Raw genomic sequence first — 21,619 nt, forward strand, 5'->3', positions numbered from 1 at the left:
TAGCAAGAGGTTGGAGTAGGAAATGTGTACAAGTAAATAATATGCTATGAAAAAGACCCAATACTAAAGTTTGCTTTTACTTTTTCAAAATACAATTAATCCGAATATGGGGCAAGATTTGCAAGATATTTAAGATCCACCTGATGAGGGATAACACAGCTGACCAAGTGGTAAGAGATTGGAGAGAAAAGGGGACAGTTATCTAAAAACTAAGAGCTAAGTGTTTGATATCCTTTGCAGAAACACAAATGTAATCTCCCTTTCTAGTCAATAGCGCCTCAAATACATCTACAGTCATCAATGTGTGATATACCTGTAAATACTAGATGCACACGTAATTACCCACCTAATGCCCATGTTCTTCAGGATGGAACCCCCTAACTCACAATACCATTCTTCACCCCTAAGCTTGCTCTTAAATTTGTAATCAATCCGAGCTAAGGTCAAATGATCTGGAGAAGGAGATTGACTTATTCAAGATCAAATTATTTTCCAAATTACTACTAACTCCATAAGGCTTCACACTACAATAGCAGGATGCAACTGCAGGATTTATTAGACTCCCACGTGATTGCATCAGAGATACTCAACGGCCACCATGTTCAGCATTATCGGTGGCTGATATTTGACAGGCTTCACAAAGTATGGAAACTAGAGGCAGATACAACTCCAATCACATTGGTCAATCACAATGACAACCTTTAGGTAGACCACAATCCAATCATTTAGGTGGAAGTGCCGAGACACGCATGTTAGCAGAGACTTTGCCCCTCTAGGCTAAAATAGATGGACATTCCAGAACAAATTTATGAAGATATGATTTATTAGAAGAGAGGTGCCATAAAAAATGTCTTGATACATAGTGTTTATTAATTTATAGAAAATAGAGACGAAAAACCCCAATTACATAGGAGAATCTATTAGCATGCACCTGTCTTCTACCTGCTATTTGATAATCCACTTTCATCTTAAATGCATACTAGGGTTATGTCCTATACATTTGTTGCACTTCTACTCCTAATCATGCAAGTACCTGCTTTCTTCTCTCTCGCTGCACTAATCTTCTCTTCCTTTTCTTTTTTTCAAATGTACAATTTTCTTTCTTCCTTTAAAGTGCTTATATGGAATGTCATTTTCAGAGCAAATGAATAAAAAATAGCAAAATATTGGTCATATTTCACCCTAAGATGCACTCAATCTTGACACAAACAGCTTTGCGATGATGAGAGAGCAGCTGTGTGCTACTGTCGTTTTCTAGAACAATTAATTTATTTTTGTAAACTTTACCAATATCATGGAAATACATGCATGTTTAATATGAATCTTGTAAAAACGCAAAGAATATAAGAAAGGAACAATGCAGCAATGGAATGAACCAGAAATGTGCATAGGAGCAAAGTCATGTATAATGCATAAGAGATACCACTATGCACTGGTTCCATAAGAAATTTGTGTCTACTGGAGGTGACCGAACTTACCCTTCCTAATAATGACATTGTCACTACTACTGTAGCTCTGCATTAAATATGTTTTCTGTCTTCATGGAGGCATATGTATTAGGCGGTATGGGCGGCTCCTTGAGCAGCATGCCCCACTACAGTGATCCACTGCCAGCATCAGCATTTTCTTTACCATGTAGCAAAGTTTTATGTAAATGAAGGCCCATCCCTCCAACCCTTTGAGCCATGCTGTCAATGAAGGGACATTTGTTGCTAACCAGCACACAGCTATCGGGCTTTCTGCCAATATGGCAGCTAGCTCTATACAGGTGTATGCCCATCTGCTCTGCTACAATTTAGGCATGAGGGTAAATTAACATTTCTGAGGTGTTTTCAGATTCAATTTGCTCGTCCCTCCCTCCTGTGTAATTGTAACAAACACAAAGCCATTTTATCCCCACTTTAAAGGGTTTAACAGTGTCAGGGATTTGACCCTGTCACGGGGGAGTGCGGATCCATCCCAGCCTGGGGTAGCTGGCCTACCAGAGAATTTACCAGAGCACTGATTCTACACCAGAGGTGGGGTGAGTGTTTGGGAACGATGATGATGACACGCCCAATCCTTAGGGTGCCTTCTGTTGTAAAGATGTTAACATTGTCATTTGCAACATACCTACTAGCCTTTTTGCTGGCCACAGTTCTTTCTCCTCCCTTTTAGAACTGAAAAATCCCAAATCTGCGTCATGGCCCACACCATTAACACTGAGGCGAAACAACAACCACTAAGAATTCCAACTTTCTGAAGGAAGGCAGACCATCCACAAGGACCCAGAAAAGTGGGCCGAACCCCCAGAGCCCTGCTGATTCATGCAGCAGCACTGACACAGAGAGACATAAAGGGGATTTTGAAACTTTTCCCACTCAAACCCAGCCCCTACGGTAAAGCACAAAGGAAGATTTGCCAAAGGCGACAGGTGTCCATAAGAACCAATGGGAAGGGGGAGGAGGTGTAAAGCAGGAAAGGCAGGGGATAAAAGTCCCACACACAAACCCATGAATGAGAGACCAGGTGGCATAGAGCAGTGGCAGACGAGTGCAGGTCATGTGTGGGGGGAGGAGAGAGCGAGAGAGCGAGAGAGCGAGAGAGAGCGAGAGAGAGCGAGAGAGAGCGAGAGAGAGCGAGAGAGAGCGAGAGAGAGCGAGAGAGCGAGAGAGCGAGAGAGATACTGATTTTGGAGTGTGTTGAGGGGTTTGTCTGAGAGTGATTGATAGAGGTTAGCTAGTGGAAGTTAAGAGTGTTACAAAGAGAGTAAGGAGAGGGAGGGAGAGTAAGTGAAAGAAAGAGGGTGGTAGAAGTAGGAGAAGGTAGTAGTTGCAGGGATGGTTTGAAAGCAGGACGGCGGGAGAGAAAGGTGTACGAGAAGAACTGAAAGAGTAAAGAGAAGGAATGGAAGTAGTAGATGGAGCGATCGGAGGAGAGAAAAAGGTAAAGATGGAGAGGTGACTTAGAGGAGAAAGGGAGATAAATGGCCTATGAAGATCCGGGGGGGTGGGAGCAACAGGTGGAGAGAGGGAGAAAGGAGGTAAAGGGTGGAGGATAGAAGGGGCAAGGAGAGAATATGAAAGAAAAAGCCAAGAGGGAGAGCGAAAAACATCACAAGACATTGCAGAAACAAGCAGTGTGGATTTATTAGAGCTAGGAAACCTTAGGAATTGCCATTAGGGAATCAGACAAAGGCGGCTCAATCCTTTAATCCCTCCATTTAGACCATGCTAGATGTCGATAGTAGGAGTTAACTGACCCTACTCTTTCATTAGGCAATCTCTAGTTGGAAAGTAGGAGCACCTGGACTAGGGTGGAGGAAGCCCACACAGAAGTTGAAGGTTATAAAAGGGAGCCCCCTTAGGAAGTCTCAGGAAGGCCATTCTGTGGAAAATTCAATAAAAACTCAACTTTACCAGGTCTGCATAATTGTAGGCCATTTGCGACAACGGTAGTATGTGGCTTCATCTGCCTGATGTTTATTACGAGAAGAAGAACAAGAGGCGTCAATCAATCTTATGCTTCAGGTAGCTGCAACTGTTTAAATTCGGAGTTAGGAGGATATTTCTTAACCTGGAAACGTTACCAGCCTGCATTCTTCCTCAGAAGATTTCATCACTACATTTAGATCCCTTTTCTTTGCAAATTAAAAATCAGGTTGCTCCCTATCAGCATATAATCTACAAAGAATGTATAGTGAGTGGGGTCCGAAGCCTTCCCCAGAAGGGTGCTGAAGAATGTTGATTTGGAAGGCTCTGTGGAGAGCACCCAACATCGCTCTTGTGATGCACTCACTATTCTTACACATTGCAGGAATCTACCCAGTGTATCCCAAGTGTACAATCATTTCATGAAAGGCAAGGAAGATATTCCCATCACAGAGATCAGTGGCCATCAAACAGCCATCACACATCCAGGGTGTCAAATCACTTCTTCACAGGACAACATTTGGAATATGGGGTAAAGAGACCCAACAATCAAAATGCCCTGGACCATCTTTTCATCCATGAATTGCGCAAATGGCGTTTCCCTCTTTGGTGATCAAGCAAAACCAATCTACAGGCACAACAAGAGTAAATAAAATGTATGCTTCCGAATTCAAATACAAATACAATACAATACAATTATGACTCAAAATCCAGTCCTCCAATTCCCTTGTACTCAAGTGAGCGACGTAGGGCAGTTCGTGACACAGTGCATCTATGCTGTCACCGTAAGAGTATACCAGCAGCTTATCATTATCTTTGAAAATAGAAGGGGGACATTTGGACCAATGGACCCACAAACACAAACGTCTTGGCAAGATAACACTCTTACTGGCCCATAAATCCAAACATGCACAAGGGTGTTTTAATCCAAAAATCATTTGAACAAAATAGCCCCAGTAATCTACTGTTGATATTATGTTAGAAATGACCCTAAATTGGCCATTTGATCTCAACTGCTCCATTAAAATACTCCAGAATATACCCATTGCTTGGACAGACCATCACTATATAGCCTTCGATATCCAGGGAATCACACCCCTACCTCCAATCATTGCCCTCCCCAGCTCTATCTAGGAACTCCCGGAACATAACTTTGCCCAACCTACACCCACTAATCAATAACATCCTAGACAATTCTATTTATAAGAATCTAGATACCACTAACTTAGTTGACCTCTATAACACACTTGAGACAGCACTGAATAAGATTGCACCTCTCAAACTAAAAAAGGCCAAACCGATTGCTCACACCCAAGAACTAAAAACCTTGAGACACACAAAGGGATCGCCAGAATCCCACTGGCATAATTCTCCTACTTCTGACAATAAAGCACTGTACAATACAGCAACAGCCACATACAAAGCCTCCATCCTCACCACCAAAAAAGAAACCTACAACCAAAGAATTCTCAATGCTCAATCAAGGTCTAAGGAGTTATTCAGCATCTTAAGAGAACTGGAGTCCCCAGCCCCACCATCAGAGGTCTGCAAAAAGGACGCAGCCTGGTGTGCTAAAGTACAACAAGCCCTAGCCGACAAAATAGCCTCCCTCCAAATGAAAATAGAAGCAAAATAAAACAGCCTCTCGAGCAGCACTTCTCGTAGGTACCCACCCAAGCAACAAGCCACGCAATGCCCACCGTTTGCATTCTCCTCAGTCACACCAAAGAAGTAGAAGACATCATTAGACCCTTAAAACCCTCAAGATGCCAAGGAGAAATTTTTCCAGCACCCATCATCAAGGAAACCGCCAAAGAACTCTCCCCCTTCATTGCCACTCTAATAAACACCTCCCTTCAATACCAACCAGGTCCCCAACAACCTCAAGGAGGCATGGGTCATGCCACTCCTATAAAAAACCTCTTTAGACCCTAATATAGTGACCAACTTCAAACCCATAACAACTGCCCCTACCTTCTAAAAATCCTGGACAGAGTTGCATATTTGCAAATCCAGAAACATCTAGAAGATAATAACTTACTTGGCATTCGCCAATCTGGTTTTCGGCCCAGACATGGGACTGAGACTGCCCTTCTGCACCGGAAAATACAGATGGATGAGACCAAGACAGGTACACTAGCTATCCTACTTCTGTTGGACCTTTCAGCTGCTTTTGATCTGGTTGATCACCAGATCCTCACTGAACACCTGACCACGCATCCAATTGGGTTAAATCCTTTTTGACCAACCGCACCACTAGAGTCTTCTCAGCCTCAGCTTCAGCCGACCCGATCCCTATCCACTGTGGGGTGCCCCAAGGCTCCTGCGTTTCACCAATGCTATACGACATATTCACGAAGCTCCTCTTCGACCGTCTCGATAACCTGGGTGTCATCTACACAAACTACGCAGATGACACTCTCAGGTTCCCATCACGCTCTCAGGGTGCAACGAAGACGACTCTAAATTAATCAATGACATCTATCTCGAAATTCAGGCATGGATGGCGGCCCACAGCCTCTGCCTCAATGATGAAAAAACGGAGCTCTTGATTGTCCACACGCAGGCCCGCCTTACCAAACTCGACCCACAATACACATCCTTTAACATAGACGGCAACCTAATTAAAGTCGCAAAAGAAATAAAAACACTTGGAGTCTACCTGGACTCAACCTTATCCTTAAAGAAACAAGTCAGTTCCATATCATCATCAACAGCCTACACCAACAAATTGATTAACGCGTGTAAATCCTACCTTTCCCCCACCAGTTGTATGACCTTAGCGCTCTTTAAAATAGACTATTGCAACATGCTATTCCTAGGATCCTCAGAACTAAATCTCAACAGACTCCAGGTCCTACAGTACAACTCACTAAGATCTGCATTAAGCATTCCTAGATCCAGCCATATCTCGAGCTTGAGACAAAAATCAAACTGGTTGTCTGTGCGCGACAGAATAGCATTCCGCGCCCTGACTATCACTCACAAATGCCGTCTAATTCTGTTCCCAGTTACCAGGCTGACTAGTTCTCCAAATACCAACCAGCCCGCCCCTCCAGATCCGCCCATTCTCAGCTCCTCACAGTCCCAAGGTTCAATTTAAAAACAGCAAGAGGCGCCAGTTTCCCTGTTCAAGCCGCCAAATACTGGAACTCTTCACCCCCCACCATTAGAATGGAACCCTCCCTCTGGAGGTTCAGAACAAGAGTAAAGAGTTGGCTTTCAGAGAAGTCTAACATCTGAGGATCAACAGGTATTATTACCAAAATGCGCCTGTTTTCCTTCATCAGGCCGCTTTATATGTGACCTTACGCTTCTATTGTCAGGCCCCTACCTATTTTCCTATTTATTGTACCAGACCTACTTGTAACCTTGGTCGGCCCAACTGTGATTACCTATGAATGTATATTTGTAACATGCTAAGTCATTCCAGCGCCCAGTTACCACAGGGTTAGGTGCGAGATATAAATAATAAAAAAATACAAATACAAAATTTCGGGATAAATGTGAATTCCTAAATTGGGTGAGGGGTGGGCCCCATTATTCTATGAACGTTTTTTGCATATTAAAGATCCAAAAAATGATCAATTGGCTTCATCGGAGCGTATTGGAAACAAAAACCTTGGCACAAGGACATAGTGTACAAAAGAAGTTCAGGGTCGCCCCTAAACTAACCAAGCACTCTCGTTTTGCCCTATTGACAAGTTGCAAAAATATGTACAAAATCATTTCAATAGTATAGTTTCTTTTTCTTCTTAGTAGTCCTTAAATCATAGGTTATAAGTCCATGGAAAGTGGCTCACTGTCTTTTTATTTCTTCATAAAAGGCAATGAAAATCCAAAAGGTGTCCTAAAAAGCCAATGCATTTTGGAACAATGTCAGTCTTCTGGGCTGGACACTGCAGAACACATTAAAATTAACCCCCAAAAACCATAAATCATACAAACATGTAATAAATTAGTAAACAAATAAATAAGCGTATACATACCCAATAACAAAAAAGACAAAGGCAAGACAAAAAAAACGAAATGTGGTAATACATTACATATTCAAATTCCGACCAGACCTTATTATCAAGTAGATCAGAGAGCAAACCAATGTATACGTTGTGCTTCAGTCCCTCCAGTTGGGAACATGCAAGATTGTCCACAACCGATGTTTGTGTAGAGTAAATACAGAAACATGTCCTCCCCTCCAACATGAGAGCAATGCTGTGCGTTGCATCCCCCAGACATAGCTGCAAGCAATCTACACAAAGATGTTCCCTACACGAAGGCCAGATCCCTTTGCCGGAAAACTGCATCCTCAGTGTGTCTACCGCTAGATCCATCACCAAGATAAAGACGAGCTGAGACAGGAAGCCGCTCCATCTTGTTCCCATTCTTCCTGGCCAACACTCAGAAATGGCCACGGGATCTGTATGTAACTATTAACCTAAACTAAGATAGTTTGTTCTGAATTGTATTGCCTCCATAGTAATCTTTAGAAAGGTCCATTCTACAGAACCAACAGAGTCAAATTCCTAAAGAAAGAATTAAACACCTTCTCTGCATCTAAATAAGCATCAACACCCTGCTAGACTTGGTATTGCAACCATGGAAAAACCCAGTCTGATCTAGATGAATCACGCCAGTCAAAGGACTTCAACCAGTGGGTGACAATGGTCTGTAGGCCGAGCATCCTCGAAGCCATTTCCCTGGCTTCAACAACAACACATTGTTCTAATGCCACACTGCATCATTGCACAGCTTGTAGGATTTCCTGTTCTGGCTCAACGGACCCCATAGATTGTGAGCTACCTCACACAGCAGTCACGTAATCGGATAACAGGATGAAGCAATCAATGCTTAGCTTGTTTCCCCGTCGTGAGGCTACAAGCTGGTTCTCAAAACAGGTCTCCAAGTATCTGTCTATTGGTATCTGTCCTCCTTATCAGGTAGTTCTGTTAACGTCCCTTCGTTCAGCACAGACACTCAAATGCATGCAGTCCACTGATGAGGGAGGTCGGGAGTGGGGATATGCCCTTTGACAATCAAGGTAAAAAAAGCGCAGCTTAAACTCTGTTGAGTTAGTGTGGAAAACAAGGTCAAGCCAGAAAGGACAGGGTAATTTAGGTTACAGCCTGTGTGTGAACACTGTCAGAAAACCCATGGGGATCAATCAGACCCATGAACTTGGATTCTTTTTTAAAGGAACTTTATTTGTAAGTAGCAATATAATTCTTTTTAAATAAAGCATGTAGCAGGGCATCCTCCACTTGGGTTGGAAGCTGGAAAGCAAATGTTCTCTTTTGATTGAGACAAATAAGCAATCCATCATAACTGTCCGAAAGATCCTCAAAAACATACCTGTTTCCCCACATGTAATTTAGCCCCTCCACCTCCCCTGTTACCACTTGGCTATCCTAACCTTCCTACCCTATGCTGGAAACTAAGTTCCGCGTCACCTACCAGCTTCTGAGATTCTGAACTGTATAATGCCCTCGGAGACCCTCTGGGTAGGACCAGCGCCGAACAAAAAATTCAAATAAAATAATCACTCCCTCCAAATAAATAGTCCCCATGTCTGAAAGTTCAGGCAAGGTGGTTGTCTTTTATAATCCGAGCAGTTTTCAGTGCCCTCAACACTTCTTCCCACCAATCCTGTAGTCTCCACATTGGGGCAACCACAAATGTGGGCTGGGGTGTCTGGAGGGACTTCGGTCTAATTCTGGGGCTCGCTGGGCATGCATACCATCATCCTGACCCTGTGCCAGTTTCACTTCTTGGGCTTTCCCTTCCCATCTCTATTTTCCATTTTCTTCTTCCTTGTGCGTGAATCCTAGCCCCTCGATGAAGTCTTGTAATGTGCTTGTTCCACGTCCTTCCTCCACTGGACATCCAGCTTTAAGACATTATCCACGTTTCCTTCCCTTTCTATCACCACCTGTCCAGATTTTCTTGCTGGTCATGGTCATCTCTGACCACTGTGGTCTTTCTGCTCACCCTTAGGGGGTCCTTCTTACTCCAGCCTTTGAGGTTTCCTCTCTGCAACCTCTGGGTCCCCCACCTCTGGGGCATTTTCCTCCTCACCCTCCCACCGGTTCTCGTCTTCTCTGCTCTCCCTCTCTCCTTGTGCCTACCTCTACTCTCCTCCAACCACCTCCAAAGCACTCTGCCTCGCACCATCATGATAATTCTACTCGTCTCAGTTTGCTTCAAACTCCCACACTACCTGGTTTCTCTGTGCGCTTACTATATTCTCCCAACTCCATCCACGCCATTGGGCTATGGGGTTGCATATGTGGGCATTCAGGATCCTAGGTGTCGGATTGGCCAGGTTTCTATTTTAATAGGCCTATTAATGGTCCAAGATAATCCCCATAGGCTTAAGTGAGCCTCCTTTTTGGAGTTTGTGGGATGGGTGTTTCCTCCTGGTATGTTTTGTGATTGTGTATGTTTTTTGCTCTCTACCCCTGTTCCTTTCAAATACCAAGGCATCTTAGTGGTGGACCACCCTGAAAGATTCTCGGTTTCATATCCCAGCAGGCAGTAAGCGTTACTTTCCGTTTCTTGGAGCTGAATTGTACTGTACTGTGAGTGGGACCTTGGAGTTACGTTGCCTATGCCTGCAAACAAGTTAGTTTCGGGAGATCTAGCAACCACCCGCAAGAAAGGTGTGCCTCTGAAAGTCTCCATCTTGTGGCCTTTGCATACCTGCAGGTATTAATTGCTGCATCCTTCCGGGCCTCTACTTACTCCTGCCTACCGGCAACATGCTGGTTGGCTCACCATACACAACCGCTCTCTTTTCAAGTTCCTTGTCCTAGTCTACAATGCTATCAATGGTCTTGCTCCTCAGTACCTCTCTGATTATATCTCAGTTTACTTACCATCTCAATCTCTCTGTTCCTCCTCTGCACTCAACCTCAGTGGGTCTCCTCTTGCTTCTTTTCTTTCTCTCTACTTGCCCTTATCCACTGGCACCCACCGCCATAACACTCAAAACCAGCCGAACTGTGGATCTCTTCAAAGCTTAGCTCAAACTTTACTTACTTGCTAAAGATCGCGTTCCCATTGCTTGCTCCGATGCCCCTTACATGACCCCACCAAAGCCTCGAATGAGGCTTAGTAGCTTAATTTTATATATTTAAAAAGTACTCCTCTTTAGTTTAAAGCACCTGCCCCCCTTGGTTATTCCTTTTGCAAGTCACTTTTTAAAACATATATTTCTGTTTGTTCTGGCCTTGAGTCCGGCAGAGTCCTTGGTGTCCTTGAAGCCCTGCGTGTGTGGGACCCAGCAAGGGTTAACTTTTTTCTGTCGGAGCTGGAGGCGGGGCCTTTCCACACAAGAGCCCCCGGAAGCGCTGAGCGCGCATGGAGTGTTGGAGCGTGTGTTTATTTACTATCTGCGCTCACGGCAATTAGCTCCTGGAGACAGGAGATAGTTTGTCTGCCTACCTGTACTGCACCGTACTCGCGAAAGTGTTCCAGTTCACTGGCTCCTTTGATTCTCCTCATCAGCAAGGTACGGCTGTCCATCAGCTTTTCAGCAGTGTGTTCGGCTGGTTTTACTGCCGTTTGATTTATCTTAAGGCCTGCTGGAGGGCCGGGGGGGGGGGACGGACTACGGCAGCTCCCTAAACTGTCGGGCGTTCCCCGCCCTCGAGCCTCTGTGACTTTCTGTGCACCTGGGCCTTTGGCTGGCTATGTGACCCGTGCTCATTGCTCCTTTATTGTTTCTTTTGCTGTCTATTATTTATCCTTGGACTTTGGACTTTTACGGACTTTGTTTATTGTAGAAATCATTGTCAAAAGACATTGCTAAAGGAAGAAAAGATTTACTTACCCATAAGCTTGGGACCTTATCTGCCTAACAACATTTATGGACTAGGGGACAGTGAATTTTAATATTAAGTTTAAATCAAATGGTCTTAACCTCGCACTATTTTGTATAATCTGTTTTTAAAGTGATTGTGCAATTTCATTGTGGTTTGAATAGGTGGCTATTTTTTTTTTATGTTCTAAGTGTTTAAGTGCTTAGTGCTTAGTATTTTCTCTCGAGGAGGTTGTGAGGGGGCTGCGAGATTTCTTCTCTCCCCCTCCACTCCCACCCACTTTTATACCCTTGGCTATTATCGGCAAACTTGATTATTAGCCCTTAAACAACAGCGGTTTAGTTGGAAGTTGGTTACGGGGTGTTACCCGGCCCTAACCCACATATCTATCACATGGGGAAGAGAAAAGCGGGGGAGGGTGGGGTAGTTGGTAAAAGGGCGAAAAAACCCAAAAATGTTACCTCCACTCAAATTATCAAAGCCCCAAAAATAGCAAAACCTCCCTCGAAAACAGGCGTAAACTCATCCCAAAGATCCCTGGATTTCTACATGGATGCTATGGCAAATAAAATAGTAAATTGTATGAATGCAGCTGAGTCTGCCCCTAGAGAGGCCGGTGCCCGGTGCGAGGGATTGGGCACTGAGGGTATTGAGGGAGCGGGGGACGTAGTCATCAGTGACGGGTCTCTGATGATTGGGGGGGGAGGGGCTGAGAGTGTGCCCAGTCTGGAATTGGGGAAATCCCTGACGTTGCCACAACCTGTGCACCCCAGGGAGGGGGTGCCCATAGCCAACGGTAGGATCCCCGAGGACAGGGAATCGGGGTTATTAGATTGTTCCACAGCGAGTGAGGGTGACAAAGAATGGCTGGAGTCCTAATTGGATGATGGCTTAAACCATTAGAGCTGTTGTTGAATTCCTTGAGGGGGCTAAAAGAGGCGGTTTTAAACCCCTTGGCCATCATGGATGATTCCATCAGGGCAGTTTCTCTTAAACTGTCTGACCTGGCTGGCATTGTCAAGGAAAGGGGTTTAGGCGACAGGCGGTGCCAGTGTCCCTCAATTAGTCCCCTAACCAGTGATATTTCTCCCAGAGGTAATAAGGTTACAGATCCACTAGGGAGACACCCCGATGTTGTGGTCATAGAGGACCAGGAAGAAGTGCCAGTGGCCAATAGGGGGCTGAGCAGGCCCTCGAGGGACAAGGAGAGTGGCAAACGAGATGAAATCACAAATGTAAAGGGGCAGGGGAGGGGGCAAGGGAATGTTCTGACTTTGACCCTACCCCGGAAGCGGTCCCCTATGTGGGGGATCATCATCGGAATGCCCGGGATCCCTATGGGGAGCTTTGAATCCACACTCTCCCTGATTAATAAGGCATCCCATTGGATTAATTAGAATCTAATGGGGCCTAAGATTGATCCCAAAATGATCCGCATGGCTAGGCGAGTGGGATGGGTGAGGAACAGGCCCAAGAATTTGAGTGGGGACTGTGTGGTAATCACTTTTTCAGACACACAGATAACAGAATATCTTCTGAACACCAACTTAGCCCGGGGCCTCAAGCCTAATGGTAAACTGTCCAGTAAACTTCTTCCCCTGGACTATTTTTATGTTCAGGGAGGGGGAATGAAGGTGCAGAACAAAATAATGGGAATTAGGGTTGGAGGAGGTTATGTAGAGCAAAACATTGTCACAGGTCGCCCGTTACCAATCAATACTCCATCGGGTGGCTGGAGCATAATTCCATCCAAGAAGAGCCAGCGTAATGCTTCGGCAAGGAATGATTCAGCACCCTTGCCCCAGGAAAATCACTTTGAGATTTTAACGTCCTGTGAGGATGTGGATTGACAAGAGGCTGCTATAGAGGGCAGTGTAACCGTGCCAATCCCCTCCGCATCACATGGGAGTCTTGTAAATAAAAGTCTGCCGTTGCTCCTGCTCTCTTGGAATATTGCAGGCGCAATTAGGAAGTTGAAGTTGGGTCCGGTGATGGAGCTCCTACAAGCCAACTCAGTAGTTCTACTCCAAGAAACCTGGGCACTAGAACCCCCTCACTTCGATGGTTTTATCTCTTTTGATATCCCAGCTAATAAAAAACCGAGAGGCAGACACTATGGTGGGTTGTGTATTCTGATAAAGGCTGCCTTAGAATGTAGGATAGAGGTGATTCCAACAGTGTTGGACTTTTTGCAGGTGGTGTTATTAACTGGAAAGGGTGATGAAATCTGCATCATTCATTTTTATAACAGTACCCATATCTCTGATCTAGATAGACTAACTAAGGTCAAAAAGTTCATTGAGAATCTGCTGTCTAAGGGCAGAAAGAAGACTACATCTTACATCTGGGGCGGGGATTTTAACATCAAAATGAGGGTGGGGGGATAGACCTGGATGTTCTAGACCACCTTGAGGATCAGGTAGAGAATATCCCGCCCAGGTGTATGAGAGATGGGAGAGTATGCCCAAAGGGCCTACAGCTAAGTCTTTGGCTGTTGGAATGGGGCTTTTGTATAGTTAATGGACGCCTGGCTCCGGATATACCAGGTGAGGGGACTTTTAAAAATCACCAAGGCTGCTCAACAATTGATTATTTCTGTATCTCAGTGAATCTATGGAAATGTGCAGTTAGCTTTGAGGTGTTGGCGGATACTCACAGTGACCACCTGCCCATTTGTCTAATACTTAAGGGTCAGTTGGGGGAAGGGGCTTCGCAGGTTACAGCCCCTAGCCCACGGCTGGGAGTGCCCATTGGTTCAAGAAGAATTAAATGGGGTACCATCCTAGAGGAGGAGTTACGATATATTTCAATTAGTGAGAACTGTAACGCTCACCTGGTTCCCACGGGGGCGCTGCTCTAGTCTGGATTGCTGTGGCCTCTTCTAGCGTGATGCGCAGGACCCGGAACACCGATTGGACAGGACCTCCAAATCGTGCTTGCCTGGCCCGTAGGAATATCCTTCTGCAGATGGGAAAGGGGATTAACAGTCTGCAGAATAGTGTGCTAGCTCCCCCCTTTCCCCCTTCGTTCCTCTCTAACTTCCTCCAAACCCCGGTTTGAGCTCATCTTATGGTTTGGAAGGATGAACTCTACATCCTGCTTCTGGTGCAGGGGCGCGCGTTCGTCCAGTTACTTCACTGGTTTTCAGAATGGCGCTGGCAAAATCCACTTGACTTTCCTGAGCGATGCGCCGTAAGTATGAAAGTTCAAAGTTCAAGTGAGGCCCCCTTTATGTTGTCTTTCTAACCTGTGATCTGTCCTTTATTTCAGGTGCAGAATGAAGACGATGCGTCGAGGGGTTAAACTGCCGAGGTGAGTAGTGATGAGGGCGATCCCTCTAAATGTCCTCATCATTCCCCAGAAATGTCTCTTGTCCTTTCCCCATAGGGGCCGGGGTACGGTACCTGCCAACGGGGCGGCGCCGACCCGAAATGTGGAAGAAAAGCCGGTAAGTATTATGGCTGTTAATCAGGCTTTCCTTCTGTGTTCCTTCTGCTCACCTTTTGTTTCTTCCTCTCTCCCCAAGGTGCAGAGATGTGGCGTCCGATGCTGACAGCCGCAAAGGAGCCGGGAGATGTCTCGAGGACAGGTGAGTGAAGCGTGGCGCTGCAGCGAGCAACGCGATGCTTTTAAATGGAAGTCTTTCTTCAGGGATGCTGGCGAGAAGATTCCGGATGCAGGTAAGAAGTTTGAAATAGTCCTTGGTTTTCACCTTTCTCTTCTCTTCCTTCCTTCCTTGCAGGTCTTCCAGGTTCGAGGCGGGCGTGGCTGGAGTCCAGGAGCAGGAACAGACACGGTGAGCGTTAAGCTGCAGGAAGCAGAACAACGCGAAGCATGAGCTGTCTGGGCATGGCTTAGATAGCCTCCAAAGAAGACCCAGGTATGTATCCTTCCCCAACTAGGCATGTATCCTTCCCTGGCCACGCCCGAGTGAAAATAATAGTCCCTATGAAAAAATAGTCCCTTTCAGATCTCAGGGAGGCCTGAAGCGTGCAGCATGGTCTGCATCAGGTAAGTGCACAAAACACCTCCCTTTATGAGCCTGGCGCCTATGGCGCCAGGACTGATGTCCAACATGAGCCTGGCGCCAAAGGCGCCAGGTCTGAGTCCAAAGAGCCCCTATAAGGGGCCGCTGGGCTTTTACCCGAGGGTATGATGCCTGCTTCCGGGGGTGCTGGGCCTGGCCTGGTGCTCCGGGGGTAGGCATCATGACAAGAACAAATCCCTTGTGATGGATATCTTGGGCAATCATCAATCTGCGAGGGTAACTGTAGAGATATTTGTAGAATTGATGGCCGCCCTCACTTCTAAATTTACCATAGCTATAAAGGCCAAGGGCAACGTAAAAAAGAGAGGATGGTTTGATGGGGCATGCAAAAGGGCGAAGAAATCGTTGTTGATAACCTTAAAGGACCCGAGAAGTAGTAGATCGGAGATTGACCATGATAGGAAAACCTAGCAAAAGGAGCTAAAGAGAAGGAAACTTGAGATAGAACGGGCAGCCTGGGAAGGTTTTTTGAATGCCGCCATGAAAGGGGATCAGAAGGCTTTTTGGGCATATGTAAAAATTGGGCCGGAGGGGTGTTGGTCTAGTGTGGGAAGTGGTACTTATGTGGAAGAAGGGGCCTGGCTAACTCATTTTGGGAACCTGTTTGGGTCAGAACGTCAAGAGGCCATAATAGATCATGTAGGGCCATGCCTAAAGTTTGAGGTGCAGCAGACGGTAAAGGCAATCAAGCTCCAAGCGCATAACCAAGCCCCTGGTCCGGATATGATCCCTTCTGACCTATTCCAGGATTCAGTAGATTTGTGGGCTCCACATCTGACTGTGGTGTTTAATGCTTGCTTACAATCGGGGTCCTATCCGCCCTCGTGGAAGGCGACAATCATTTTTCAAATTTTTAAAAAGGGGGATATATCTACCCACAGTGCATATAGGCCAATATCGTTGTTGGACTCCACGTTCAAACTATTTGGGAGAATACTGTTGGCCAGAATCGAAACATGGATCGAGGAACAGTCAATTCTCTCGGATATTCAATTTGGGTTTTGCCCAGGAGTGGGCACAATAGAACAGAGCCTTAATCTTTATTTGTTGGTGGCCAACTCAGTCTTTTGTCAGGGCGAGGCAGTTTATCTGGCTTTTATGGACCTAAGCACAGCCTTTGATAAAGTAGATCGAGCAAAGCTCTGGGTAGTGCTTGGGTCCTGAGGGTGCCCCGAGGATATATTGCGGGTACTGGTTGACCTTCACACAGATAACGAGGCCTGTGTACGCAGTGGCCCGGGGGGCCACTGTACGGCCTGTTTTCGGGTGGGGTGTGGTGTGAGGCAGGGCTGTGTATTGGCCCCTATATGCTTCTGCCTCTACATTAATGACCTTTCACAGGACTTGATCGATATATTGGCTGATTTTCTGGTTTTGGGGGGAAGGGGGTTCCCAGTATTGGTCTATGCGGACAATACTGTTCTACTAGCAAGAACACCAAGGGCTCTACAGGTTTTGATTAATGCCTATTCAACCTTTAGGGACAATTTGGGCCTAAAAATAAATACCAAGAAATCAGCAGTAATGGCCTGTGTAAGTAGAAAACGTTCGGTGCCCATGAAACCTATGCTCTGTGCAGGGGAAATCATACCCAGAGTTAAGGTCTTTGACTATCTTGGAATAAGCTTTTCAGAGGCCTTAAATGGCAGGGACCATGTGGCCAAACAATCTGTTAAAATGAGCCAACAGATAGGCGGAATCTTTAGATTTATGTCAAAGTGTGGGGGCCAGCCTTTGGATGTGATTTTAAAGATCTACGCACTCAAACTGTGGCCTCTACTATGTATGGCGCAGCAATCTGGGGCTTCCAGAATGTGGCGGAAAATCCAGAGTAAAGAGAGCAAATTCTTCAAAAACCTGCTAGGGCTCTCGACCAGTGTCTCTGGAATAGCCATCCACAGAGAACTGGGTGTGGAGTTTTGGGAGGACCAGTGGGCGCTGGCCCCTCTTTTACTCTGGGTTCGGTTGTGGGCCAACAAGCAAGCTTCCCTTTGTCATTTTATTATAAGCACTGTGCTGGATAAAGTTGGCTGGAAAAAAATCCCCTGGCTTGCTTATGTCTCTTCAACTTTGGGTGAAACTTAGGTGCCCTCTTTCCGCCTGCCTCACTCATAACTAAGAGCGAGGGGGCAGTATACAAAGCAATGCTGGGAGATATTGCAGTAAGGAAAAAAATCTTGTTAGAGTATGGCCACAAATCTGGCCAATTTCACAGGAGCATTAGCAGGCTAACTGGAATACAACCATATCTGATATGGAGCCTGTTTAAAAAGGATAGGTGGTTGATTACGAGGGCACGGTTTGATTGCCTTCGGTTGCAAGGAAACACAAGTGGAAGGGTTTTTCCGATTCAGCGGGTTTCCCTGTTTGTGGCCGCTATCGAGAGGACCTTCCTCATCTGCTGTTCTTCTGTATAGGGTATGTTGGCATACGCAAAATGACCTTGATTCCGGCCCTCAAGAAGACAGCGATTCGTTCACACAGAGCTGCACTTGTGTTTCTTCTGAGTGCTGAAACAGTTTTTACAGCTTGGGCTCTTTTGACGTTCCTGAAAAGAGCATGTACTTCAGAAATAGTTTACTGAAACTGCAAGGTGGTGAAAGCTAGTGTTATGAAGCTTAATACTATGGGCAACGGGACAAATGTTTGAGTATTGCTTTCTGCATGATCCTACTAACTAACTTTTAATGTAGCCACTGTTTAGGAATTCTTTTGCTAGCTAATTTTACTGGTATGCTGTCTTTTGAATTGTCTATTGATTTTTATCTTTTTATGAAATTGTAATTTGGATGTGTTTTAACGTGCATTTCTGTCGTTTAATGGATTTTTTTTACACATCCGAATAAACTTGTCAGATTGTCAGATTGATTGATATATGCCCCACTTTTTTTTTGTTTTGTTTTTTAACACACTTCTTGTCTCACCACTTGTTCCAATCTTTGTGCTATTGTACAGGTACCCTACCTGGGAATGCCTCTGCCATGTCTAAATGCGTTATTGTAAGTCATTTCTGATCGAAATGGACATTCCTGTTCTTGAAATACATACAAATACATGCTGGCTGAACAGACCGACTATGATGCTTTTGAGACAAGTCTCTGGTACGCTCACAGGCAGGGCAACCAGGGAATCCTCTCTACTTCACTTCCCAAGCACTGCATCACTTAACAGGTGGTGGCACAGGACCCCCTTGTTCACCCCCATGCATAATCCATAGAGCAATGCAGGTTGCTTCGTCACACAGCGGATCACAGGGCCTTCAGAGGAAGTCAGGGAGGGGATGGATGACACTCCTAGATGCTGTGCCAGTGGACTGCATTTGGCCAAAGCCAATATAGGATCTCAACATGACCGTTTTCCAAAGTGAGCGCCAAAAAACAGACCCGCGCCGCCATTAGCGCCCAGGTGGGAACTAGGGAAGACATGGAGCCGTCCATGCAGGACAACATCCGGCTTACTAGCTATATCCCTAGGCTGCACACTGGTGAAAGGATCCACTCTCCACTATCCCTACACCCAGCTCTGGGTACTGTGCAGTGGACAATCACCAGACTCTGCACGCAGTCAGGCAGACTGATGTGGGAGAAGGAAGGCACGGGCTGGGGTGAGAGTGAAGGAAATCGCATTGGATTATGGTTGGGCTCCCACTGTCAAACGAGGCCCATTTATGAAGTTGCAGAAGCAGCGTCCCCCATCAGTGACCCGAGCAGGTACGACACCAGCAGGCCCAGCCTTTACAGAGGATTAGCTATTTTCTTGCAGAACTGGTTCAGCTTTGGGTGGTGATTCAAACCACTTGGCAAGAGCAGATGGGTAGAAGTTCATTGTAGCAAAGACCCCAACTGGTTCCAGAATGCAGGTCTTAAGTTAATTTCACTCTAGATTATCAAGAATAGTGTGCTTTGCAGGACCAAGCAGGTATGTTGAGCAGAGCTTGCACGGTCCTTGCAGATCAGTGGTTAGCCACACCCCCACCACAACTCATCAATGTAAATAGAAGCCATCAACAAAGCAGGTGAAAGCAGTTAGGCCCAATTCTATGCATTCTCTGTAAACTGAAGTGCTCTTCAGCAGTAGCTGTGAGTATTTCAGCCACTCATTCTAACCATTTAAACTCTGTATGGTGTCCTAAAGCACTGTTTCACAGAGCGCAACTAGAAAACAGTACACACAAATCGGAGGGGGAGGGGGGGCAGGAGACAACCCGATGCTGGAAACTGAACTATTTCAAGTCCATGATCAAAAAACATGCCCAATGTATGGTTGACTAAGGGTGCACCCCTTTCAAGAAAAGAACAAGGATGACGCCCAGATAGTCTTGCAAGCGGACCTACTACAGAGGTTGTCAACTGCCCACAATATAGTAAGTAGTCCATATCATTATCTTCCTCATGTAGTATTATTTTAAACACAAATTCCCATTGCAGCATTAGGCTCCACCATATTGGTTAACTACAGAGGGTGATAGTACTGGGTGAGTGTTGAACTGAGAGCACCTCATTTGAAATGCACCTGCTAGCATGGCATCAGGCAGAGACAATTAGTAGGAAAATCAATTAGATAAAAACTGCTATGAGCTAAGAAATTCAAATAAAAATGAAAGCAATCTGGACACACAAGCTCTGCAAACAAGATCTGTTTGCTTTATGGTCGCAGAGAAAGGCATTTGGCGTTACCTGGCTTCCATTCACTGTGTATCCATGCTTGAGTGCAAAGATTTTAGCCATAGATATGGTCATGGAAAATCCAACAATTGCAATTGCTATTGCATCCACAAACACAGCTGAGAGGAGGCTGAGATCAGGCACAGCCGGAGGCCGGAAACTAAAGGAAGCAAAACACAAAAGTCGGTTCATTAGAACAAGCTGGAAGCAAGGAGGAGCTGATGCAATGAATCGTGAAAATGACTAGGGTTCTGGATTGAGTCACAAGTTTAGAACCCTTATCCTGAGTTGGATGTGGACGAAGGAGAACAGTAGAGCCAAACTAAACTACATTACTCTAAAACCGTATCCAATTTGCAGTCCCTTACAAACAGGATTGTTCAGTTTCTCATGCCACTAGGATTTCTTATATGTTTGAAAAAGCGTGCTAGTCGCAGCCATGCGGTGGGGATAGTACTCGTTTGATACATTAGTTAAACATTACCACACAATCCTCTGTGTACTCTACATGACATGTGGCGATGATCGAACACATGCACAAACCACACAAGATGGGTTGAAACACTTTATTCAGCACATAAGGAACAAGTTACTTACCTGTAACTGTTGTTCTCCAGCATGGGTCTGGCATGGATTCACATGCTCATGAATATTCCCCGTCGTCAGGCTGGGAATCCTCGGTAAAGAAAAAACCAGTATCAGTTTCGTTTCTGATCTGTCTTTCGTAGTAATAACCAATCACTGGTCTCTGCGTCATACTGACCACAGCCAATGACTGCCCTCTACCTAAGCACCGCCTCTGGCAGCCATCTTCAGATTTGGAAGCACGTGAAGTGGCAGTATGACCAAGTGAAGAGCCGCAGAGGGGTAGGCGGGAGGGTTCGCATGTGAATCCATGCCAGACCCATGCTGGAGAACAACAGTTACAGGTAAGTAACTTGTTCCTTCTCCAGCATGGGGTCTGGCATGGATTCACATGCTCATGAATAAAGAATACATAGCAGTACACACATGCACAACCACGGGAGGTGGCAAAGGCTCAACATTAAGCATCACATCAACTCAACATTAAGCATCTTACCTCCTCACCAGGCTCACCTCAGGCGAACAGGTTGCGCAGCACTGCTTGACCGACCCTGGACTCCTCCCTGGAATCCCGGTCGACGCAGTAGAATTTCGTGAAGGTGTGCGTCGACCTCCACGTAGCAGCCCTGCATATGTCCAGCAGGGGCACACCAGATAGGAACGCCGTGGTAGCTGCGATCGCTCTGGTGGAATGGGCTCTCGGACGGCCAGGCAGCGGTCGGTTTGCCAACCGGTGACAGCACATGATACAGCCGGAGAGCCATCTGGAGATGGAAGCCTTCGAGAGAGCCTTCCCCTGATTGACAGGTCCAAAGTTCACAAAGAGTTGTGACGTCTTCCGAAAACCCTTCGTGCGGTCCACGTAGAACTTCAGCGCTCTAGCTATACCAGCGAGTGCAAAGTCCTCTCAGCCGGCGACGAAGGCGACGGGAAGAACACAGGTAACACCAAGGGTTCGTTGAGATGGAAGTCCGACGGTACCTTGGGCATGAAGGAGGGGTGCGTCCTGAGCACTACCCTTGTGTCGTGGAAAGTCAAGTACGGGGCCTTGCAGGAAAGGGCCTGGATCTCTCCCACTCGTCGTGCGGAGGTGAT

The 21,619-nt window shown here is 45.9% G+C and overlaps 1 protein-coding gene across 1 annotated transcript in view; it reads right to left on the reverse strand.

The window, feature by feature from the left end:
* Positions 1 to 21,619, reverse strand: part of SLC26A5 (solute carrier family 26 member 5) — a 676,177-nt gene that overhangs the window by 244,265 nt on the left and 410,293 nt on the right. Inside the window, exon 9 of the mRNA XM_069628070.1 lies at positions 19,952 to 20,099. Coding sequence (XP_069484171.1) covers positions 19,952 to 20,099 — 148 coding nt within the window. The remainder of the gene's footprint in view (positions 1 to 19,951; positions 20,100 to 21,619) is intronic.

The sequence above is a fragment of the Ambystoma mexicanum genome, chromosome 12 (genome assembly GCF_040938575.1).
Source record: "Ambystoma mexicanum isolate Mex_15411 chromosome 12, UKY_AmexF1_1, whole genome shotgun sequence".
NCBI classification, from domain to species: Eukaryota; Metazoa; Chordata; class Amphibia; order Caudata; family Ambystomatidae; genus Ambystoma; species Ambystoma mexicanum.